Source organism: Helianthus annuus, chromosome 3 (assembly GCF_002127325.2).
Source record: "Helianthus annuus cultivar XRQ/B chromosome 3, HanXRQr2.0-SUNRISE, whole genome shotgun sequence".
NCBI classification, from domain to species: domain Eukaryota; kingdom Viridiplantae; phylum Streptophyta; class Magnoliopsida; order Asterales; family Asteraceae; genus Helianthus; species Helianthus annuus.
The window spans coordinates 154,629,123-154,655,340 of record NC_035435.2 but is presented as its reverse complement, the minus strand read 5'-3'; the positions used below and the strand labels follow the sequence as shown (position 1 = coordinate 154,655,340).

The 26,218-nt window shown below is 38.1% G+C and overlaps 2 protein-coding genes across 2 annotated transcripts; one reads left to right on the top strand and one right to left on the bottom strand.

Annotated features, from left to right (window-relative positions):
- Positions 1–43: 43 nt before the first annotated feature.
- Positions 44–22,559, bottom strand: LOC110930339. Its single transcript, XM_022173638.2, has 8 exons — positions 22,454–22,559; positions 3,377–4,323; positions 3,143–3,289; positions 2,924–3,048; positions 2,474–2,846; positions 2,128–2,298; positions 1,194–1,300; positions 44–819 (listed from the first exon to the last, which is right to left on the bottom strand). The coding sequence occupies exons 2-8, from the start codon at positions 4,286–4,288 to the stop codon at positions 366–368; spliced, it is 2,289 nt and encodes a 762-aa protein (XP_022029330.1). The 5' UTR covers positions 4,289–4,323; positions 22,454–22,559; the 3' UTR covers positions 44–365.
- A 545-nt stretch (positions 22,560–23,104) lies between these two features.
- LOC110932388 lies at positions 23,105–24,181 on the top strand. The gene is made up of 3 exons (XM_022175727.1): positions 23,105–23,270; positions 23,340–23,602; positions 23,705–24,181. Exons 1-3 carry the CDS (start codon positions 23,105–23,107, stop codon positions 24,179–24,181), a joined length of 906 nt encoding a protein of 301 aa, XP_022031419.1.
- The last annotated feature ends 2,037 nt before the right edge of the window (positions 24,182–26,218 follow it).

Genomic DNA, 26,218 nt, shown 5'->3' with positions numbered 1-26,218 from the left:
AGGACATGACTCAAGTTGCTTTTTGTAGAGTATAGTAATTTGGACACCCCTTCCTTTTATATGACACGAATAGCATTTATACATGTGATATCCACCGAAGAAGTTGTTATGGAAACATAAATATACAGACATCATACCGCCTTTGTAGCATCAGAACACATATAAGATTGCTATGATTGTCTTTAACATCCGAAGCTTTACTTATCCACGAGTTGTTCTTGGTCCGTATCGCAGTTATTCCACCATATAAGCTCCGTTCAATACGTTTCCTTGGCTAATCTGTTTCCGTTCTTTGTAGTTTCAGACCAACAATGATAACAATGTCCAAAAACTTTATGGGGGTTAAAGGATATAAAAAAGGACATTTACAAGGGTCTAAATTCAATGCCTTCAATAACAATGCCAAAAAAATTCATGCTTCTGAACCTTTTTTCCTCCACATATAATTTATAAACTATGTCAGTGGTACTAACTGAAACTTCTGAAAACTGAACTTCCATCCAACCATCTTTCCTTTGCTTTGGGTGGCCTTTCATTTTGCGGGCCTGCAATGGGCCGGGAGTTGATCTTTTATCGCCATGGGATCCGACAATTGGGGGATGACAATGAGTATTTAAACAGATTGACAATGGAAGCAAATGGCATTTGTAGCCATCATCAATTCCAATTACCATCGGACCCTCGAATGAAGCGTAGGTATCAGGTAGTTTGAATATGAGGTGGCATGAATATTTTGTTTGAGGTGACAGTATTTTCGAATCGGCTTTAAGACGAATTTCAAAACTGTAACGCTTAAGGGACTTGGTTACCACTTTAAATCTGCAAAATATTTATGAAAACAAAATATCAAAATATTTAACAAGTTTGCAAATTGCAATAAACACTCATAATAGTTATGAAAACAAAATATCAAATAATAGAGAGCATGCTGCATAAAAAGGTAGGAAACTGTATGCTATTTTTTTATTTAAGGTGTTAAAACTTTTTTATGCATTTGAGTTTTTTCTTTTGCCCTTTTTGGCAGAAAAAACAGCACTTAAAAAAATTTAAAAAAATCTAAAAAAAGTTTAGTAATACCTTTAACCAACATAAAAATAGTTGCATACTTCAAATGGAAAATTGAATATGTTTTTCTACTTAATACATAGTATGAAATCAGTTAGCAGCCAAATCAATAAGAAAGAGGGATAAACCTTGATTGTGATTCGGGTACGGAATTGCATTTCCAATCAGTAGTATCCAGAAACGTACTTGCAGGTATCATAAGACGTTTCTTCATATTTTTGCTGATAGAAAACCACTGTTCATTGATAAACATTTTTGTTGTTAAGACTACAAAATTGCCATCATTTGAAAGAGATGTCTAATGTGAAAATTGGGCCATGGAGAGGTCTAATGTCAAAATTAAGAAAGGATCATTTACAAATTTATTCAAGATTTCAAGGCCATGTAATAATTTTCCAAAAACCACAGGTAATCACTAATCACCTACCCCCTAAAAATAATACATAGGTCTGCCCTTGCATACGTACAACTACAAGTAAAAGGTATATGAACGTATTGTTATACATACATGGCTATGTATATAGGTATAATATGTACATACATAGACACATGTATATGTTGGCATGCACATACACATATGTGCATGACTACATTCATACTGTATATGGATACCATAATGAAATCGCTAATCATTCACATCCATACTACAAGGGTTGATTATGTATTAGTATAAAGTAGTTTAGAAGGTAGTTATGAAGTTCGGGGACCAAAGGTGTCAAATCAGAAGATTGTAACCGACACCCCTAAGGGAATCGATGTCCCTTGGGTCGCACCTATTTGATTGACGGCTTCAAAAGAAAAGAAAGGGACATGCCTCTTCATGTTTAATCACATCCACAAGATCAAGGACACACCCGTTCGTGAAGAGACGCGTCTATTGATTCGCACCTAGATTTCATTTGTAAAAACATTCCATTCAAATTCAAGTTATATGAAAGTTTAGTTTATCATTTACGTTCTAGAGATCAAAGATCAACCTGGGCAACACATAATACATATATACCCATACACATATATGTCTTATTACTAGTTAAAGAATAGCTAAAGAAAGAATAGGAATACCTTATCACCGTCAATGAGGAAACCTTTGCGAAGAAGAAAGTAAAGTTCCTTCTTGGTTGTCCATTGTATATAATCTTTTGACAACTCAATTAAATCTTTAAAATCCATCAGCAAATTTGGCTCCGAATCGGTCTCCACTTTAACTTTTCTCTCTTGGTTTCCACAAGTCACCTATAAAACGTATCCTTTATATAATTTGTTGATTTATATCATTGACAAAAAAAAAAAAAAAAATTCCACCCATCAAATTCCATAAAATTTCATTGTATGTATGAATAATATGAAATTTAAGATTGATAAACTGAAGATAATGTAAAAAAATTCAAATAATTGTAATTTAACTTACATTCTCCAAAGGCCGAAACTCAATGCCTTCAAACGCAAACTCCTCTTCAAAACCAAACTGATGGTCTAACGGAATTTGGTTCCTTGACAAGAAGTCAATACTGAAATTTTGTGGTCCGTGGTGGTTAGTAAACTGATAGAGCTTAGTCACCAACCATCCATCATCCTCTTCGGCGTATGCAATACATGATCTAGAATAATGTGTCTCCTCAGCCAATTTGTATTCAAAGGGTATGTATTTTGGACTACTTCTACCACAATATTTGAACACAATGTAAATTGTGTATGTGACATGTGGTGACAAAAAATGAGAGTTAACTTCCACTCTAAAACGATTGCTATACACATTCCACACGTAATATGGAAACTTGCACCTATCACAATAACATCATATCTTGATACAGGAAAACAATTATATGATAAATATATTTATTGTGAGAAAGTAACTAACCTTGCAACTTTTGCTTTCCTGTTAGGTGCAGTATATGCGTTCTTGGTTACGAGATTGTCCCCAAAGAAACATTTTGTTGCAGATACCGTTTTGGTAACTTCTCCCCTTATATTAATTGATACCCACTGTCTAGCAAACATATTCAAGTTCAAAAAAAAAAAAAAAAAAAAAAAAAAACTTTCAAATGAAATACACAATAATATGGCGATGCAAAATTACCATCTTGCCATCATCAACAAGAAAACCTTTTAAGAGAAGCATGAGAAGTTGATTATGTGATCCATATGACAGAGGAGGTACAGCAAGGTCTGCAATCTTGATCAGTTCTGCAATATCCACTCTCTTAACAAGGTTTTCAAAAATCTCCTATAAATATAAAAGGTTTTAATTTCTCTTAGTTTTGTAGCAGTAATACCAAATAACAAAATTTTTAAAACAGAAAGAATATAATACTTGTTGTTCTAGCGCAAACTCAAGTTGTTTCACGATCTCAGCAATCGTTGGTCGTTCTTCACGAGCTTTCTTCACACATCGATAGGCAATGGCTGAAAAGGAATTAAAAGAACCCGGTTCCATCTGTTCTTTTAGACCAACAAGAATAATCTCATCTAACCGTTTCTCCTCATAGCACCGTCTCCACTTGGGCACTAAAATGTTACTTAGTTCACCACCACTATACTCGCAGCATAATCTCCCACACAAAACTTCAAACAACACAACTCCAAAGGAGTACACGTCAGACTCTTTCGATAGAAAACCCATCTCCCAATACAAGGGATCGCAATACCCAGGCGTACCCACAACATTAGAGATAAGATATGTTTGCGGTTGGTTAGCAGGGCCGGTTTTCGACAGGCCAAAATCAGAAACTTTAGCCGTCCATTTCTCGTCTAGAAGAATGTTTCCACTTTTGATATCTCTATGAATAACTCTCTGTTGTGATTCCATGGGATCATGTAGGTAACTTAACCCACGTGCAACGCCTATGCATATCTTCAACCGTTGGGTCCAAGTGAGATTAACGTCACCTAGATAACGATTAAGGCTCCCACGAGAAGCATACTCGTACACAAGTATCATCTCATCACCCTCATTACAAAAGTGCATTAAAGAGACCAAATTTTCATGTTTGTACTTTGAAAGCATCATTATCTCCTTCCAAAACTCAACGTTTCCTTGTCCTAATCTACGATCTAACCGCTTAAAAGCAACCATGGTTTTTCCCTCCGGGAGAAAGAGTTCCCCTTTGTATACCCGTCCGAACCCACCACGGCCTATTAGCTTGTTTGTACTAAAGTTTTCGGTAGCTGATATTATATCTTGCAATTGAATTTTGAGGTGATCAAACTCTTCTATAAAAGACATTATATACAGATCAAACTCTTACACATAGTTATAACCTAAGACATGCAGACAGATAGTTCTTGTCAATTTCTGAATTAACAAAAGAACTCAAGCAACACATAATATATTTCACGTTAGAGTAAAGTGCCAAAATGGTCTCTGAGGTTTGGTAACTTTTGTCACTTTAGTCCAAAACTAAAACGTTTTGAATTTGGGTCCCCATTTTCATCCAAATGCAAAATCTGGTCAGATTTTTTCAAGTAAAATCCAACTTTTTTTTGTCTTTTTCCTCCTTTTCAATGAAGGGCAAAATTGTCAGATTTTTTAACTTTGTTATAATAAAACGTTAAAAAGACCATTTTGCCCTCCATTAAAAGGGAGGAAAAAGAAAAAAAAAAGTTGGATATTTTGATTTTGGACGAAAATAGCAACAAAATTGAAACATTTGACCAAATTCAAAAGGTTACTAAAATGGTAAAAGTGACCAAATATATACAAATTTAACTATGAGGAGTAAGATGTTGTGTAGTAGCAATAAGTAGCCTACTCTCCTTCTTCCACTTTCATGAAAAAAATGAGAATTACATAATTTGCAGGATCAAATTCCTTATCAAAACCTGCAATATTTGTATTCCAGCACATACTACTATTTCTACTTTTCTAGTGTACAATTTAGAAGAAAATGACAGTAAGCCAACAAGTACTGGAGAGCAATCATAAAGCCACACAATATTGTTTTCTGATGGGAACTAACCTGTGTAGGAGAAGCCGATTGATCTGTCGGATAAGGTTAAAGAGTCAACCGACAGAACCGTGTGAACAGAAGAAGTGGACTTGTTTGACCAGTTTGGGTTTTAACTCTAGGTGTTTGTGTTGGTTCAGTTCTGTTTATACATAAAGGAAAACATATATAAATCATACCTGTCACAGCAGATAGTGCAGAGGAGAATCCAGTGAGGGAGTTCGACATGCCTGTCATCTTGATCTGGTTCCTCCTTAGGGTGCTGACTGATGATGGGGACTTAGAAACCGAAAAGGGTATCGGTTATGGAGAGGAGGCCGAAAACCTTATTGATGTTATGACTTATGGGGTGTGAATTGTGAAACTGAGTAACCCTTAAACCTCCATATAACTCTCCTTATATAAGCACTCAGGAGGAAACCTAATTAGTTACTAAGGGTAATATGGTCCATCAACAATTACCAACTAATTAAATAATAGGTTCTAATATATTTTGATCTCTATAATGTAAATGATTAAGATGGCTATAGATTAAATATTAAACATAATATATTTAATCTTACATTCTCCCACTTAGCCGAGTAATCATTTACTATGAGTATTAGATAAGCCTGATTAGGAGTTAACACTCATTTTAGCCTTAAACAAGTACTATAGCAGAGAAATACAGCCGTTGAATCATTATGCGACTCAGGACCCCCATTAATCATACTATAGCCTTAATTTAAAACCTAGTCGTTATGATCAAAATACGCGTAAGCCCTTTGTTTGATTTGTAACCTTTATTTGTCTATATGCCATTATACCGGTTGAACATATTCTAATAGACATACAAAATCAAACTTGAGGAAATTTCATTAAACATAAAACATAAGCTAGTACAATATGCTCAAATAAGGTCTTTACATAATCCCATATTACGAACATGTTCTTCATAAACCTTAGGAGGGAGACCTTTAGTCATCGGATCCGCAAGCATATCCTTAGTACTAATATACTCGATACAAAGATTATTTTCCTCAACACGTTCACGTACAAATAGATATTTCGTATCGAGATATAAACCAGCTCCAGTCGAACTGTTACTGTTCGAGAAACTAACGGCAGCTGAATTATCACAGTAAAGCTTCAATGGTCTAGAAATGGAATTAACGATTTTGAGTCCAGTGACCAGGTTTCTAATCAACATTCCATGACAGGTTGCGTTATAAACAGCAATGTACTCTGCCATCATTGTGGAAGTTGTAGTCAACTGTTGCTTATGACTCTTCCAAGAGATAGGGCCGCCTGCTAACATAAAGATATAGCCCGAAGTGGATTTCTTGTCATCTTTGCATTTGGCAAAGTCAGAATCAAAATAGCCCACCACTTCCAAATGATCACTTCTTCTATAAGTCAGCTTATAGTCTTTCGTCCCTTGCAGATATCGAAGTACCTTCTTAGCTGCTTTCCAGTGATCTAAGCCAGGATTAGTCTGATAACGGCCTAGCATTCCAGCAATATAAGCGATATCTGGACGAGTACAGACTTGAGCATACATCAAGCTCCCGACTACTGATGCATAAGGTATCTGGCTCATTTGCTCCTTCTCAACCTCTGTTGTCGGACACTGAAACGAACCGAAAACATCTCCCTTAACTACTGGAGCGACGGAGGGTTTGCACTGTTGCATGTTATATCGTGTAAGGACACGATCTATGTAGGCCCTTTGGGACAATCCTAAGATCCCTTTGTTTCTATCTCGGTGAATTTCGATGCCAATGACGTAAGATGCATCTCCGAGATCCTTCATGTCGAAGTTATGCGAGAGTAACCGCTTCGACTCATGCAACATGTCTAAACTATTACTTGCCAATAGAATGTCGTCAACGTAAAGGACAAGTATAGTAAAGTTGCTCCCACTCATCTTGAGGTAGGTGCATTGATCCACTTGATTCTTCATAAAACCTTGCTTCTTCATGACTTCATCAAACTTGAGGTACCACTGACGTGATGCTTGTTTTAACCCGTAAATGGATTTCTTCAGCTTACAGACTAGATGCTCCTGACCTTCAGGCTCAAAGCCTTCAGGTTGCTTCATGTAAACATCTTCGTCCAAATCTCCGTTAAGGAAAGCGGTTTTAACGTCCATCTGATGCAGCTCTAAATCGAAATGAGCTACTAGGGCCATGACGATCCTTAATGAATCTTTACGAGAGACAGGTGAAAACGTCTCTTGATAATCAATCCCCTCTTTCTGAGTGTAGCCCTTTGCAACCAATCTCGCTTTGTAGCGTTCAACGTTTCCATTCGGATCCAGTTTTGTTTTGAACACCCATTTGCATCCTACGGGTTTGACTCCGTTGGGTAATTCTACCAAATCCCAAACGTCATTTTTCTTCATGGAATCAAGCTCATCAATCATTGCTTTATTCCATTCAGAAGACTGATCACTGCTAATGGCTTCATTGTAAGAGATAGGATCATTGAGCTTTCCGGGATCCATTTCAGTCAGGTAGGTAACATAATCATCCCAATTAGGAGGCCTTCTTTGCCTGGATGACCTCCTGAGTAGATTATCGGGTTCAGCGTTGTCTTGGTTTTGAGCGTTTGATGTGCCTTCGTCATGAGGTATAATGGGTTCTGATTGTAGAGGTGAATTTGGAGTTGGTGCAGTAGCTTCAGGTGTAATAATTGCATTGGGTACAAGAGGAGTAATCGGAGTAATGGTAAGCGACGAGTCTCTCCCCCCCGCGTCTTGTACTTCTTGCAATTCTTCGTAAGGGTTGGTACTGCTCCCACTGACCTTGAAATCCTCCAGGAACGCAGCACGCTTGGTTTCAACAATACGGGTGACATGGGAAGGACAATAGAAACGATAACCCTTAGAGTTCTCAGGGTACCCGATAAAGAAACAGGTAACTGTCTTAGGGTCAAGTTTCCTTAGGAAAGGATTGTAAAGTTTTGCTTCAGCAATGCAGCCCCATACTTTCATATATTTAAGACTCGGTTTCCTTCCTGTCCAAAGTTCATAAGGAGTTTTAGGGACAGACTTAGAAGGAACTCTATTGAGTATATGAACAGCTGCTTTTAACGCTTCAGTCCAGAGGAATAATGGTAAGTTAGTGTTGGCTAACATACTGCGCACCATGTTCATAAGGGTACGGTTTCTTCTTTCAGCGACACCGTTCTGCTGAGGTGTACCAGGCATGGTGTATTGGTTCACAATCCCCTGGCCCTTACAAAACTCATAAAATGGACCAGGAGCTTGACCCACATCAGTATGTCTTCCATAATACTCACCGCCTCTATCTGATCTCACAACTTTAATCTGACGATCTAATTGCTTTTCAACTTCAGCCTTATAATCTTTAAAAGTTGTTAGAGATTCAGATTTCTCCTTAATAAGATACAAATACATGTAACGAGAATAATCATCAATAAAAGTGATAAATGAAGTATGTCCTGTTATGCCAGCGATTTGGTAGGGACCACTAATGTCAGTGTGAATGAGTTCTAATAAATTAGAACTCCTAGTGGCACCTTTCTTATTCGCTAATGTCATTTTACCTTTAAGACATTTGACACATGTTCCAAAATCAGAGAAATCGAGAGGAGGTAAGACTTCATCCTTTACGAGACGATTTAATCGCTCTTTTGAAATGTGGCCTAAACGCTGATGCCACAACATGGATGAAGTCTCTAAGTCTCGTTTCTCTTCCATCTTTGTGAGTGATTCATTAATGTTATATGACAACAAAGATTTGGAAAAGCCATCATCTAGTTCTAATCTATAGAGACCTCCATCCAGAACACCAGTACCATAAAGAACAGAATCATAATGGATAGAGAGTTGGCGATGACCATGGGAAACAATAAAACCGTCCATGTCTAACTTTGGTCCTGATACAAGGTTTCGAGTTACCTCAGGAACATATAAGGTATCATAAAGTTTAATACATAAACCAGTTTTCATAACTAATTGTAATGTTCCAATGGCCTTCCCTTCTAATTCTCGATCATCCCCAACCTTAAGCGTTCTTTGGTTTCTTTCCAGCTTCCGGATTGAAAGGAATCCCTGAGTAGAATTGGTAACATGAACCATAGAACCAGAATCAAACCACCAAGAATTAGCAGGAACACTTAAATTATAGGACTCAAGTATCATAAAATAATCGTTACCTTTCTTAGCCAGCCACTCCTTAAAGTCAGGGCATTCCTTCTGCATGTGTCCTGTCTTTTTACAGAACTTGCAGCGGATACTGCCTAAGGAGTTCTTAGAGCTGGAAGGTGCACTTGTATTAGGGTTAGGATTAGACTTATGGACTTTAGAAGCATCCTTCCTCTGATAATTGTTCTTCCTTTTCTTAGGATTGGAGGTAGTAAAGTTGGCAACATCAGTATGGCGATCCATCCTCATACGCTCCTCCTCCTGTACGCACATAGCGACCAGCTCACTCATCGTCCATTTTTCCTTCTGAGTGTTGTAATTGATCTTGAATGATTCAAAAGACGAAGGAAGCGAAGTAATGATGAAATGAACAAGGAAACCATCACTGATTTCCATTTCCAGCCCCTTCAGCTTATTGGCCATGTCATTCATCATCATGATGTGCTCGCGAATGCCGCTCCTCCCATCATACTTAGTTGTCACCAGCTTAAGAATAAGAGTACTAGCGTGCGCCTTAGACGTCCCTTTGAACTGCGCCTCCACATGTTCCAAGTAGGTTTTAGCATCTTCAGAATCAGGAATAGCTCCCCTGATTGCATTGCTTATGGATTGCTTCATAAACATGAGAGACATGCGGTTACACCTAGTCCACTTTTCATGAGTTAACTGCTCAGCAGCAGTACTTTGAGTGGTAAGGTCCGCTGGCTTTTTCTCTCTTAGAGCATAATCAAAATCAAGCAATCCGAGAGTAAGCATGAGAGCATCCTTCCATGCAGCAAAGTTATCACCAGTCAAAGGTGGAATCCCGCAGTTGGGTGCTGATAGTGGAAATAAGATGAGCAAGTTATGATACTAAGGAAGAAATTCTAATGTGATCTATGGGCACGTTAAACTAAGGCAGGCAAAATAATGACCATTTTACATAATGAAGCTGTGATAATGTCTATTACTAACATCAAAATAATAGACTTAACTAAAAAATTCTACTTAAACGAAAACAAAACAGCTTTGGCCAGAAGTGTAATCATTTAAGCATATGTGCAAAGTGGTTGTAACAAATCAGCTTTGGCCAGAAATTGAAACAATCACTTTAGTTATGCACTTGCTAAGTATGCCATCTATGAAAGAATTAAATCAGCTTTGGCCAGATATTAAAACATTCATGCTTATGATGCACACTTAGCATAGCTTTCGTAATACTTGAATGATAAGTAGATGTATCAAGTCAGCTTTGGCCAGAAATGATATATCAAAAACTTATTCAAGTTAAGCTATTCCGGTTTTGTAAAACATTACATTATCTGATTCTGATTAATTAACTAAGTAAATTACAAAACCATTCATTTAATAGCAAACTACCCGTTAGCGCGGATCGAACTAATCACGTTATGGTTGCGAGTCGCAACTACGGTCTCGACTAATCACGTTATGGTTGCGAGTCGCAACTACGGTCTCGACTAATCACGTTATGGTTGCGAGTCGCAACCTCATGGTTGCGAGTGATGACGTTATGGTTGCGAGTAGCAACCTCATGGTTGCGAGTGATGACGTTATGGTTGCGAGTAGCAACCTCATGGTTGCGAGTGATGACGTTATGGTTGCGAGTAGCAACCTCATGGTTGCGAGTCGCAACCTCGTGGTCTCGAGTAGCAACCTCGCTAACAGCTGTTAATTGTGATATCATAACCGAAAATTCGAAATCTAAGGGATTAAGAGATATTCTTTCCTGTTTTAAAGTGATCTAATTTTATCAACATATTTCGAAAATAATAACTGTTTATCTAATAACAGTTTCGAATAAAAATTAAAAAATAAAATTAGATCAAACATGGAAAAAAACACCCATTAATCCTAAATCATTCCAAATCATAACAGAATTTTCGAATTTTCACATGAACATGATGAACCCTAATCATAAAAAATAAAATTCTGGAACCCGAAACCTGAATTTTAATAATTTTACTAAACAGATTTCGGCTAAAATTATAATCCAGTTAATTCGGTGAACAAACAATTAATCTTTTTCATCGAAAATCATGATTTCGAGTCGATGCTTATGACTCGAAACCGGCTGTTAAGGTTTTAAAGGTTTCAAAATTCCGTTTTCCAAGTTTCAATCCCAGAATTATGGATACGAAAACAGAACTGACTAATCAACATATGCTCTGATACCACATGTTGGTTCAGTTCTGTTTATACATAAAGGAAAACATATATAAATCATACCTGTCACAGCAGATAGTGCAGAGGAGAATCCAGTGAGGGAGTTCGACATGCCTGTCATCTTGATCTGGTTCCTCCTTAGGGTGCTGACTGATGATGGGGACTTAGAAACCGAAAAGGGTATCGGTTATGGAGAGGAGGCCGAAAACCTTATTGATGTTATGACTTATAGGGTGTGAATTGTGAAACTGAGTAACCCTTAAACCTCCACATAACTCTCCTTATATAAGCACCCAGGAGGAAACCTAATTAGTTACTAAGGGTAATATGGTCCATCAACAATTACCAACTAATTAAATAATAGGTTCTAATATATTTTGATCTCTATAATGTAAATGATTAAGATGGCTATAGATTAAATATTAAACATAATATATTTAATCTTACAGTTTGTTATGTGTGAAGTGCGGTATGGGTTGGGCCGTGAGGTGACCAATTTTTTTTTTTAACAGCAATTTTTTTTTTGTGTTACGCTACTCCATCTTTAAATTGAAGAGCTCTCTTATCCCATTTTGGTCAGACTAGAGATGGACATAATAACTGGTTCTAAACCCGACCCGGTAGACTCGACCAGGCATCAGTTCCAGTTTCTACCTGCTGTATAGAAGAACCGATTCCGGGTTCAAAAAACCCGTAGGTTCGTACCTGGTTCCACATTTTATAAAAAAAAAAGGTCGTACCCGGTTCCTACCCGGAACCGGTTCCTCCATAAACACAAAGAACCGGCAGGATTAAAATAAAACCAATTACATTAAAAGTGAAAACCAAACATTACCTACCTACCTACCATACATTAAAAACAAACATCATACCTAAACATCATAACAAAACATAAGATTAACATAAAACACACTCAAACCAACATCACATAAACATACTAAACCTTCGAAGAACCGGTTCCGGATGATTCACCGCCTTCACTTCTCTTAGCCGTAGCCTTTGTCACCGAACAATGACGGTCGGTGTGTTTTTTAAGAGTCGAGTTCGCTGTAGCCTTCATGAACTTCCCACAACCTTTGCAACGTGCCATTTCATGGCTATCAGACATCAGGCACATATCAAAGTGCTTCCAAACTTGGGGGTTTCTTTTGGTTTCCAAAACCATGACCACTGATGTGCGTGAAGTGTGTTATATTTTAGGTATGTATTTTAAGCCCTTTTACACTTTTTAGCCAAGTTTTAAATTTATAAACCACGATATTTACTAACACTAAACACACATATGGGCAAGTGTACCCATTGTGGACGTAGTATAGTGTTGGTAAGATACCGAGGTCGTCCAATGACACAAGAGCTTTTAGTACCGGTTTATCCTCAACGTCTAATCAAATCAAAAATGTTAGAAAAAGATTTTAAACTAAGAAAATAAAACTAACTAAAATGCTGAAAATAAAAATAAAAACAGATAGACAAGATGAATCACTTGGATCCGACTCGTGTGTTAGTGTAACGTTTGATTATTTTCGCACTTTTCCACTTGTTTAAGAGATTATCTTAGTTATTGTAGTAGGCCCCTCTTTTGAAGGCGACGTTACCCTCAACCCAGTAGTTTGAGTCAGCAAGGATACAATCCTAAAGGGTCGGATTATTGAAAGATAATTAACTAAGTTATTAATGCATAATGTGGTAGGCCCCTCTTTTGAAGGCGACGTTACCCTCAGCTAAGTAGTCTGAGTCAGCAGTGATACAGTCCTAAGTAGCTGGATTAAAGTTTTAATAGTAGTTTAACTTATGATGGGATCAAAGAGTTTGGACCCCCGCCATCCAATACCTTTGGGTATTGAAGGAGGTCCTACTAAATTTGACCCAGGTCCATTGCAGAACCTCTAAACGCTGAACAATGGCAAGACTCTTACCAAACCGTTCCCTTAACCCCCGACCAGGTAGCCAACATACCTCCATATAAACCGTGGAGATATGAATGGTTAAAATCTTTTATTTTATATAGACAGTAAAATAATGCCAAGACACCACGGACAAACGACAAGGAAGAATCACCTTCAACATAAGAAACTAGTAATTAAAGTCATTAATACAAAACCAATTAAAAAGTGCAAAAGACTAAAAATAAAAAGTATTACACTAAACACTTGTCTTCACCAAGTGATGTAAGCGACTTAGGCAAACATGGCCTTTGATTGTCAAGAACTCTTACGATCAATCTTGGATCCCGAGACGACTCACACACTCTATGATGGATAATGGATTATGGTGGTAGATGATGGTGTTATGGTGGTGGTGGGTGGTGGGTGAAGTATGAGAGAGGTGGTGTGCCAAGGGATGAGTTGAAATGGCTCCAAACACTCCTATTTATAGGCTGAACAGAAGCTCGGGCACGGCCCCGTGTCCATCCTTGTCTCTCTCCTCATTAATTGTAATTCGCAATTACAATAAATGCGCCTGCAGGAGTCTGACCACGCCCCCGTGTCCGCTGGGCACGGCCCCGTGGTGGGCAATAGAAGCTTCTAAAGGTTTGTCTTTTCTGCTGCTTCTTGGGCACGGCCCCGTGCTCGCTGAGCACGGGGCGTGTTCAGTCTTCTGTTTTCTTGGTTTTGCTTGGGAAGATGCTGTTGAGGGGTCGGGCATTCCACTTTTGTTCCTTTTCTTGTATTTATGTTAGATTTTGCTGTCTTTTTGCTTCTTTTGTTAATTTGAGCTCATTTAATCCTGAAAATACAAAAGGAAGACAAAAACACACTTTTTCCAACATTAGTACTAAAAAAGGGTTAGTTTTATGCCACAATTGATATAAGAGTGAATTGCAAGTTTTGTCCTTTATCTTTAGACCATTTTGCAAGTTTTGTCCTTTATGTTTAAGTTTGACGAGTTTTGTCCTTTATGTTTAAAAATCAAGCACGTTTTACCCTTTGGGCCTTAAAAATCAAACACGTTTTGTCCTTTATGTTTAAAAAATCAAGCACGTTTTGTCCTTAAAAATCAAGCACGTTTTGCCCCAAAGGGTAAAACGTGCTTGATTTTTAAACATAAAGGACAAAACTCGTCAAATTTAAACATAAATGACAAAACTTGCAAAATGACCTAAAGATAAAGGACAAAACTTGCAATTCACTCTTGATATAATTTATATGTTGCATTTTGCATATCAAATACCCCCACACTTGAATCTTTGCTTGTCCTCAAGCAAAACTCTTTATAATGTGGCTTTATTCACTCCCAAATGGAATGGGTAGAAGAGAAGGTTTTTTTTTTTTTTGGGCTTTTCATAGAGTGTCGGGATTTCCAAGACTCTTTGTTGAGGTTTTATTTTTATTTATTTACAATTCTATTCGGCATGATTTATTAAGAACATTCCTTAAGATAAATTACTTATTTGGACATAACATACCTTTTTTAAAATTTCATATATACAAGTTCACATACCTCACGGGAGATCACGCAACACTCGGCCGAAGGTGTATTTTTTTTAGTGAATCACTCGAGAGCGGCATGGAACTTACTTCTACCATAAGCTTGCCAAGCAATCAATCCTCCTTCTTTTTAACTATATACCTTTGTAAATATCAAGAGGACTTTATGGGTTTTTTTTTTTTTTTGCTTGGGCTAAAGGTGGGTAGCTGGGTTAGTGGTTAGTAAAAAAGGGCGAAAGGCGTAACAAACGTCGGTTTGAAAGACTTTTTATTTATTTATTTTTATTTTTATTTTATTTCGATGGATTGTTCAAACAAAGATATTTGATAAACTTTGTTTGTTTGTTTGGCTTCATCGATTTTTTTTTTTGAAAGTCATAAGAGAACCGAACGTTGTTACTAAAAAAATAAATAAAAAGGTTTAGGTGGGTAAAAAGGGTTGTTTTGGGTTAAGAAATGAAAATGTTTAGGCTCAAAGAGGTTAACTAGGGGGATTTTAGGTAGGTGGTAAAAAAAAGAAAAATAATGGTATAGAATGAAAAAGGGTTAGTCCTAATGACTCCATCATTTACTTACTTGGGTTTAAGTTGGTAAGGACCGGGAATGTATTGTTGTGGCAAGTTCTAGAGTCGTATGAACCAAGCGGCTATTCACACAAGAAACGAAAAATGAGCATTTAGTGTAAAGATATATATATTTGTATGCTCGTTAAAGGCTCAAAACTCACTTTTGTGGGAAAAGGGTTTTTATGTGATCAAGTATATATAATCGAATTTTAACTAAGTTTATTATGCCTTTCATAATTTTCTTATGTTGGTTCTTTTTATCACGACGCTATTGGTTGTAAATTCGTAAAAATATAACCTTATTAAGACTTGAATTCCCAACTTAAACTTAGACAAGTAAAAAAAAATTGAAAATTTTTGGAAAAAATTTGGAATGATTAGTGGTTCCAATAGAGTTTTATGTAAGGCTTGTTATTAGGACTTGCAAAATTCAAGGTTTTAGCATCCTCCCACACTTAAATTACACATTGTCCTCAATGTGTCCCAAAAATAAGTTTTTAGGTTGATTGAATGTGTAAAATGGTGTTTAAAGCAAAATTTTATGTTACTGGCAGTCTGGACACGGCCCCGTGGGGACCGGGCACGGCCCCGTATTCAGGTGCCAGTAACAAAAATTTAAGAAAAGAAACAGAAGCCTGAGCACGGGGGCGTGTTCAGTGAACACGGCCCCGTGTCCAGTTACCTGAACTGGGCGATTTGCTGCAGATTGTGCAGCACGAGGCCGTGTTGGTTGGACACGGCCCGTGCTGAGCCTACTGTAATGGGAGATCGTTGTCGGATTGTTCTGTTTTAGTGCATGGGGCGATGTTTCTCGTTTCTCTTGTTATCCTTCACCATCAGAGTGTGTTTTATTTCTTATAATACCATCCAAACCTTAAAACCATCCATTCATTAATAATCATAGAGAGGATTACATAGTCCTAAAAAGAAAACAAATAAAAAGTCCTAAATTAGATAGATCTAGTGAAACCTAAAATTATCATAAGGAGTCCTAATCCCTTGTTAAGAACCAAAATTCCGGGAATTCATCCTCGGTATTGTAGTAGGACTTCTTAGCCGAGTGTTATCTTCCTAGATGTTTTTAAAGCCATTCTTCTATTTCTCTTGGGAGAAAGAAGGTGGCTTCGTTTTCTTCAACATCTTGCGGAGGAGGGGTAGCGTCAACTGGAACTCCTTGCAATATGTCCCTAGGAGGCCCCGGGTGCATGGCATAACACTCGGTTGGTATGATAACTTCAGGCACCACGTTTCATGCCCTTTGGGTTATTATAGGTACCAAAGGGGGCGATGCGAGAAGGTTTAACCTCTGGTGCAAGAGGTTAACTTCCCGGAGACACCCTTCCAATCCCACCGTTAGATGGTTGATGCGGTCGACCAAGGCTTCTTCCACCCCCGTCATTTCATCTATAGCTTCTCTTAGGGCGTAAACATAGTTTACAAGAGAGCCTTCCGCCGTAGATGACCTCCTTCTGTTTCGGTTGTTCCTTGCGTGTGATGCAGACGTTCCGCTTGTTCTGCTTGCCATTCTGAGAGGAAAGACCGTAACGAGCTCAAATTTTTGCAAAACAGTCCCTCGGACACGGCCCCGTGTTCGTTGAGCACGGACCCGTGTCCAGGTGTCTGTAAGTTTTTATATCAAGGAATCTTGCAGTTTTTAAATTATTTTACTGGTTTATATGTAAAGTTTAAGCACAAATAATTTAAAATAAAGTTTCCATGACTTATTTTAGACAAGATTCCTTGGATAAGATCTTACAAACACTTCATTAAAGGTTGGAATCATGAAGTTTCCAACTCTAATGGAGGTGTTAATTAAAAATTGAGGAAGAAGGTAATGGACAAAAGTGGAAAAGACAAGATGGTTCTTGAGAACCTTCTTTTGGAATATACCTAGGATAGTATGAGTGAAGATCTCAGGAACCTCTGTCTTTTGAAGTGGTCCAAATGAGCAGGAATCATGCTGCATTTATAGAAAACAACAACACGTTGGACACGGCCCCGTGTCGGCTGGACACGGCCCCGTGTGTAGACAGAATCCTGACACATTTTTGTCCGTATTCTGATAAAATCAAAAGAGAATCTTTTGGTGGACACGGGGGCGTGTTGGCCGGACATGGCCCCGTGTCGAAGGGCTGATTAGGAAGGTTGTCTTTTGTCTTAAGGAACTTTTCTGGATAGGGTGGTTCCTTACTGGATGGAACAACCCCAAAGTGCCTAAGATACCTTAACTAACCTAGGTTAAGACGAGAACGCAAGAGGTTGTCGGTGAGGGTGATTCCTATGCTATATGTAGGTGGACAAGTCCAACCCTTTTTCGGGCTCTTGTTAAAGAAGGTGTATGCCGAATCGCTCAGGTCTATGTATGCATCGAACGAAGTCGATGGGGAGTCCTTCACGGCACAATCGACACAGGGACGACTATCGTCCAAGTCTTTGCAAGAGTCGAAGGTATTATCGGGAGCAACGAGATTGTTTGAATGCGATCCCAACACTTCTTCTTGGTTATCGTCTTGAGATGGATTTAGAAAATCCATCCTAAGTTCCTTTAACCAATCAAGAATCAGATCTTCTAGTTGAAATAGTTCATCAAGAAGCATTTCCCCTAAAATATCTGGTTGGGCGCCTTCGAGGGAGAGATAAGGATTATTTTTACTTTCGCCCCTCTTAAGGATACAGGGAAACGATGAGTCTATATAGTGGGGCTTATAGTTTAGAAAGTAACATTCTAATTCTTTATATCCGCCTCTACATAATTAACACCACGTACCATAAGAGTGCCGAAAGTAAAAAAAAAATCATCATCACTCATTTTTGTGTCAGAATTTACCAACCGTCGGGATCTTACGGTTCTGTTTTTAGTAACTGAATCTTGGGCACGGGGGCGTGTTGAGTGGGCACGGCCCCGTGTTCAGCTTACTGTCTGACTTAAAACAGGATTGCCAGTTCCAAAGATTGGGCACGGGGCGTGTTTAGCGGGCACGACCCGTGCTGAGTTCTGCAGAAGCTGAAAAATTAAGAAAATTCTAAAAAAATAAAAAGAAAATAAAAAAAATGATTAGGCCGTTGATTCCTAACTTTCTTAATCTCCTTGTGTCCCCGGCAACGGCGCCAAAAACTTGATGTGCGTGAAGTGTATTATATTTTAGGTATGTATTTTAAGCCATTTTACACTTTTTAGCCAAGTTTTAAATTTATAAAACACGATATTTACTAACACTAAACACACATATGGGCAAGTGTACCCATCGTGGACGTAGTATAGTGTTGGTAAGATACCGAGGTCGTCCAAGGACACAAGAGCTTTTAGTACCGGTTTATCCTCAACGTCTAATCAAATAAAAAATGTTAGAAAAAGATTTTAAACTATGAAAATAAAACTAACTAAAATGCTAAAAATAAAAATAAAAACAGATAGACAAGATGAATCACTTGGATCCGACTCGTGTGTTAGTGTAACCTTTGATTATTTTCACACTTTTGCACTTGTTTAAGAGATTATCTTAGTTATTGTAGTAGGCCCCTCTTTTGAAGGCGACGTTACCCTCAACCCAGTAGTTTGAGTCAGCAAGGATACAATCCTAAAGGGTCGGATTATTGAAAGATAATTAATTAAGTTATTTATGCATAATGTGGTAGGCCCCTCTTTTGAAGGCGACGTTACCCTCAGCTAAGTAGTCTGAGTCAGCAGGGATACAGTCCTAAGTAGCTGGATTAAAGTTTTAATAGTAGTTTAACTTATGAGGGGATCAAAGAGTTTGGACCCCCGCCATCCAATACCTTTGGGTATTGAAGGAGGTCCTACTAAATTTGACCCAGGTCCATTGCAGGACCTCTAAACGCTGAACAATGGCAAGACTCTTACCTAACCGTTCCCTTAACCCCCGACCAGGTAGCCAACATACCTCTATATAGACCGTGGAGATATGAATGGTTAAAATCTTTTATTTTATATAGACAGTAAAATAATGCCAAGACACCATGGACAAACGATAATGAAGAATCACCTTCAACATAAGAAACTAGTAATTAAAGTCATTAATACAAAACCAATTAAAAAGTGCAAAAGATTAAAAATAAAAAGTATTACACTAAACACTTGTCTTCACCAAGTGATGTAAGAGACTTAGGCAAACATGGCCTTTGATTGTCAAGAACTCTTACGATCAATCTTGGATCCCGAGACGACTCACACACTCTATGATGGATAATGGATAATGGTGGTGGATGATGGTGTTATGGTGGTGGTGGGTGGTGGGTGAAGTATGAGAGAGGTGGTGTGCCAAGGGATGAGTTGAAATGGCTCCAAACACTCCTATTTATAGGATGAACAGAAGCTCGGGCACGGCCCCGTGTCCATCCTTGTCTCTCTCCTCATTAATTGTAATTTGCAATTACAATAAATGCGCCTGCAGGAGTCTGACCACGCCCCCGTGTCCGCTGGGCACGGCCCCGTGGTGGGCAATAGAAGCTTCTAAAGGTTTGTCTTTTCTGCTGCTTCTTGGGCACGGCCCCGTGCTCGCTGAGCACGGGGCTTGTTCAGTCTTCTGTTTTCTTGGTTTTGCTTGGGAATATGCTGTTGAGGGGTCGGGCATTCCACTTTTGTTCCTTTTCTTGTATTTATGTTAGATTTTGCTGTCTTTTTGCTTCTTTTGTTAATTTGAGCTCATTTAATACTGAAAATATAAAAGGAAGACAAAAACACACTTTTTCCAACATTAGTACTAAAAAGGGTTAGTTTTATGCCACAATTGATATAATTTATATGTTGCATTTTGCGCATATCAACCACTTCATCGTTGCATGCCATAACCGATTTTTGAGGTGTAACTTGAAGGTTGAAACCGATTTGAGTGGGACTAAGTTTTGAGTGAAGGTGATATGCTTATAAATACTTGAAACCGATTTTAAAGTTTTAATGGAAATTAATCGATTCCAACGGATATAAAGCCGTTAGGAATCGATTTTGGCAGCTTTATTGTAGGTTTTTCTGGAAGATACCCGGAGGAACTGGTTACAATATACCCGGACCGGTTAGAAACAGTTCCGGTAATTTTGGTTTGAAACTCAGTCAAGAACCGGGTCCTAGAAGAATCAGCTCCATTCAAACTCAGTCAAGAACCGGGTATGGTTAGGAACCGGTTCCAGGTATACAAAAAACCTGATTTGCCCATCTCTAGGCCAGGCTATGTTGTCTTAATCATGCCCACATTGGTTTCAGAGTTTGGCTTGGGCGTTCCCCCAGGAAACTATACAGCCGACTGCCACTTGACAGACGTTGTGCTACCATAAGAGCTGAACACTCTGTGGTGTAACATACGGAGGGACAAAACCCGGGTAGGCTCAGGATAAAACCTGGCATCTCTGCAAGAAGGCTAGGCTCTATCCATTATTACCTAATCCAATAAAATGACATAAGTGGAAATTGAACGTGGATCTCCATTGGAGAAACCAAGTCTCTCAACTAGTAAGCCACAACTGGTGGATTTCTTCTTGCAAGCAATAACAAACCAACAAAAATATCACCACTCTTTTTTTTAATTTATCTTATTTAAAAGTTAGTTTAATGGGTAAGAATGGTGAAATCATTACAAATCAAAGTTAAAAGAAAATGAATGCGAGCTCATTTTTATGTGACCGTGATGTGACAGACAACTTTTGACATGACACTAAAAAAGTGAAACCATAACACACAAGTGTTAAAAAGATTCAGTCGTTTAGTCCAGTTTGAGTTTAACCTGTATTCTGTGTATATATTTTTATTAATGTGACATCTAGCTACTAATATGTATTATAATCTTTTTGTATCGTTTTATAACTTTTTTGTGGCAAACCATCAAACCTGGCTGACCTACTCAACCACGGATTTGGTGTTTAATGTAGTTAGTGGTTTTGTATAAAATTTTCATCCTAATGGACAAACTATAGCGTAAACACCCCATAGCGCTATCAATCGTTCGTTGTTTTATTTGTAGTGAAAACGCTTGTGTTAATCGCTATTTATGGCCTTCACCACTGAGAAATTAAGTGTGTTGGTTAAAGCACTTGATTTCCCAATTAGTTGTAGATTATTTTAGTGTAACTGAATTGACTTGTTGACCAAAGTGTATCTGATATACATCAAGCAAATTAGGATAGTGTGGACTACACATTTGTTTGTGTTTATTATGATTTACGTATTTAGGAACCTTGGTGGTCATTATGGGCGAAGCCCCTAAGCAATGGGGTTCTAACGGGCAATGCTCCCTTGGCGGTGGGTCCGAGTGCAACACCCCTAAGAGCAGGGTCCAAGGGGCGGCAACCCCTAGCATGTTCCGAAAATAATCTCGTCTAACCTTTTCTCTCAATAGCGTTGTTTCCACTTGGGCACTAAAATGTTACTTAGTTCACCATTCCTATACTCGAAGCATAATCTCCTACACAAAACTTTAGACTACACCCAGGCATACGGACAACATTAGAGATAAGATATCTTTGTGGTTGGTTAACAGGGCCGACTTTTGACAGACCAAAATCAGAAACTTTAGCCGTCCATTTATATCTCTATGAATATCTCTCCCACGAAAAACATACTCATACACAAGTATGATCTCATCACCTTCGTAACAAAAGTGCAGTAAAAAGACCAAATTTTAATGTCTGTATTTTGAAAGCATCATTATCTCCTTCCAAAACTCCAATGTTTCTTTGCCCTAGCCTACAATCTAATAGCTTAAAAGCAGCCATGGTTTTTCCCTCCAGGAATGAGAGTTCCCCTTTGTATACCCGTCCGAACCCACCACACCTTATTAAGCTTATTTGAATTTTGAGGTGATCAAACTCTTTTATATAAAAAAAAATAAAAAAAAAAACATTCTATAGAGATCAAACTCTTACACAGATGGTTTTCATCAATCAAACAACATTTCACATAAAATTCTCAAAAAAAAAAAAAAAAAAAAAAAAAAAAAAAAAACCAAAACAAAACAAAAAACAAAGCAGTATTTTGTATTCTGACACATATTACTATTTCTAATGTGCAATTTGAATGAGATCATAGTAATTCAAGAAGTACTAGAGAGTAGGTCGTTCATCACACATAACAATCATAAAGCTACACAATATATGTACATTTCGATAGGAAAGAAATGAATTCCTAACCTGATGGACTGAGTGAAGGGGATGAAGAGAACGACTGAGCAACAAAATTGAGTGGATTAGAGAGATTGAAATTGGGGAAATTGGAGTCAAAAAAGCAATCAGTAACATTACGTATGGTCAACACATGACATAATTCCCAGTGTGCTACATGAGCGTCACATTAGACTTTTTCTCTACTTTTTTTCAGTTTTCCCCATGAATACATGGTGTCGTCCAACTTTTTTGTATTTCACATTTGTAATTTTAAATTAAAATAAACAACATACAATATGTGTATATGTTTGTGTTAGCGTTGCGTGTGCATACAGGCGCGCGTATGGCATGTGTGTTTGTTTTCCTCCCCGATGATTCATTAGACTAAAGGGTATGGGGGCCGGCTAAGGCCCAGCTAGGACCGGCGCCGGTCCCTCACACCGCCCCCTGGGCTCGGCTCGACAAAAGCGACTCCCACAGCTGGGGAGGACGGGCCTGCTTTTTCGCCTTTTTCAAAAAAGAGCCGTTGTAACGGCTATGTGTTATTTAAAAAAAAATCCATTTTTCTATAAAAACACATCCATTTTTACCATATTTTCCCCACTTTCAACCCAAAACCCTCTCACTTTTATACCATTTTCTCCCCACTTTTATAAAAAAATTATCTTTTCATCCACAATGCCATCTAATTCTTGGTGGTCCTCGTCTTCGGATGAGGAAGAAGAGATGTTTTTCGCAAACGCTATGCTACGGGCGGGGCAGATTCTTATTGAAGAGGAAGAGGAAGACGTCTCGTCTGAAAGCGTTATTACCAAACGAATACGAATTAACAGAGACCGCGAAGGTTTATCATTAAAAAAAATTTATTATCCTTATTCCTTATTTCCTCGTATTTATATATTTTTTACGACAGGAGCGCACGAGAAATTGGTGAACGATTATTTTTCGGATGAACCACTTTGCAATGACGAGATTTTCAGACGCAGGTTCCGAATGAGTCGCCGGTTATTCACACGGATTGCTAATGATTTGGCGGGGCTAGACCCATTTTTCACGCAACGACCTGATGCTCGAAATTATGAAGGGTTCACCACGTTACAAAAGTGTACTGCGGCCATTCGCCAACTGGCGTACGGGACAGTGGCCGACGCTTTGGACGAGTACTTACAAATGTCGGCAAGAACTACGCGGGAATGTTTGTATTGGTTTTGCCATAATGTGGTGAAACTGTATAGCAAAAAATATTTGCGTAAACCAAACGCGTATGATGTTCAGTAGTTGTACCAAGCTCATGAAGCACGACACGAGTTTCCGGGAATGCTTGGTAGTATTGATTGTATGCATTGGGCGTGGCATAACTGCCCGACTGCGTGGCGCGACCAATATACGCGAGGTGATCACGACCATCCAACCTTGATACTTGAAGCCGTGGCATCACAAGATTTGTGGATATGGCATTCTTTCTTTGGTCTCCCTGGTTCACTCAACGACCTCAACGTGTTATACCAATCGGCGATCTTTACCGATGTCATTAATGGAACCGGTCCGGACACCCGTTTTATAGTTTTTGGGGTTGAGTATAGACGTGGGTATTATCTTGCTGACGGGATATATCTGTCTTGGTCTACAATTGTAAAGACTATTCCATATCACGAGGACGAAAAAAGGAAAAAATTCGCCAAGCGTCAAGAAGCTGCAAGAAAAGACATCGAACGTGCTTTTGGTGTCTTACAAAAAAAAATGGGCCGTCCTTGAACAACCGGCACGTGCGTTCACACCGAAGAGGTTGCGCCTTTGTATGTACGCTTGCATTTTGCTCCATAACATGATTATTGAAGACGAAGGTCGGGCGATTTGTGAGTATGATGAGAATGCATCTTACGGGAATACTGTCTCGGTTGATCCGCCACAACAGGATTTAAACTCATTCTCGCTAACCAACGACTTCACGCATGCAAACCTTCAACAGGATTTGGTAGAACATATTTGGAACAACGTTAACGTCGCGGACGGTGACGGTGACGAAGACGAAGACGAGTAGTGTAATTTTTTTAAATTTTTAAATCTAGTCTTTTTTTACAAATTTTAGGTAGCGTAATTTTTTTAGGTTATGTAATTTTTATTTATGTTATGTAATGGATTTTATTATCTTCCTTTATGTCTTATTTTTATTTAAATGTTGAATAGTTTTTATAAAAGTTAACAATAAAAAATTATGTGGGGTAGGCTCATCCTCCACCCCCCCCAAAATGCATGGAGGCCCATCCTCCATGAGATGGTGATGTGACGCCTACGTGGTGGCCCATCCTCATGGGGATGAGCCTCCCCATACCCTTTAGCCTTAGCATTCATAGAATTTTCTTCGGGTGAAATTTTCTCCCCAAAACGGAATAGGTGGTGTCCCACCCAGGGACATGGGTCATCGATCCTCCCCCGGACTCCACTTCATCTACCTTTAGTAGTGCTAATAGACATGTGAAACCCACACAACCGTACAAATCAATGAGTGATTTTGTTTGACCAGTTTGAGATTGAAACTGTTTGGTTTTAAGAGGGTTGTGGTATGGTTGATTTGGCACGTTGTGTTCTCGGGTTCGAAGAAAATGAAAAGAAAGTAAAGATTTTACATGTTCCAGATTTTAAAAAGGAAAAGAAAGTAAAGATTTTATGTGTTCTAGAGTTTAAAGGAATAGAAAAGAAAGGTATAATTATACTATTATACCCTCGTTGGGTTTTATAATAGGTTTAGTGGAGGGTAAAATGGTAAATGATAAAACTTTATATTTGTCTTCCTTATATTTTGGAAGGAAAGTTTCGGGAAGATTTTCCTCCCACTTCCCTCCATTTCTTTTCACTTTTTCCGTTAAAGAAACTATGAAACAAAATTATTTTTCACTTTCCTTATGCTTCCTTCCATTAGTAATCTTGAGAGCGCATATCAGTTGTTAATAAATACTTGGACTTATTCCTACATGATTTGTCGGAAGAGCCATCAACTCATATGGTGTTGAGTGCAACTATGATAGCAAAGAGCTCACATGATCCCTGAATGAAATGCAAAAGTTGATAAAGAATTTGCAATAACTAATCAATAACGGTCTTATCCTCGTTAATAGTTTTTACGGTGCACCTATGATGTTTGTAAGAAAAAAGGATGGCAATATGCTGGTTCGTTTGATTGGTTTGAGATTAAAACAAATTCATTTTGACGTATATTTGGGTTATTTAGGTTATTAGATAGATTTAATGGTTTGGAAGGAAAGAAGAAAGAGGTTCTAAAAGGAATGATTAGAGTAGGTTGTTGGGTGATTTGGAGATCGAGAAATGAGGCAAGATTTAATAATAAAGAGGTTAAGCTTGAGTATATTATTGGTGAAGTCAAGAAGACGGGTTTTTTATGGTACAAAAATAGGAATAAGGGTATTTTGACATCGCGGGATGATTGGTTGTAATACCCCGAACCTTAATGTGCTGGTTATAAACTTGTGAAATATGTAATTTATATTTCATATATTGTTAAACGAGTAAGATGATGGTGTGAAAGGTGAAATATCTTGACAAGCCATGGCTAGTATAGGAGACCATTTAATATTAATAATTAAATATATTATTTTTTACCTTACTCCGTTTTTAATGAAACTTAGGTTAAAACGTAGATAAAAATATGCCCGTTCTAATGACATATTTGTCGTTTTATAAAACGTCATATTTTAAAAGTTATACAAGAAAAACGAGTGAAGCAGCTAAATTAATATAACTAAGCTAGCTAGCTAGCACGTCAATTGTCCCACA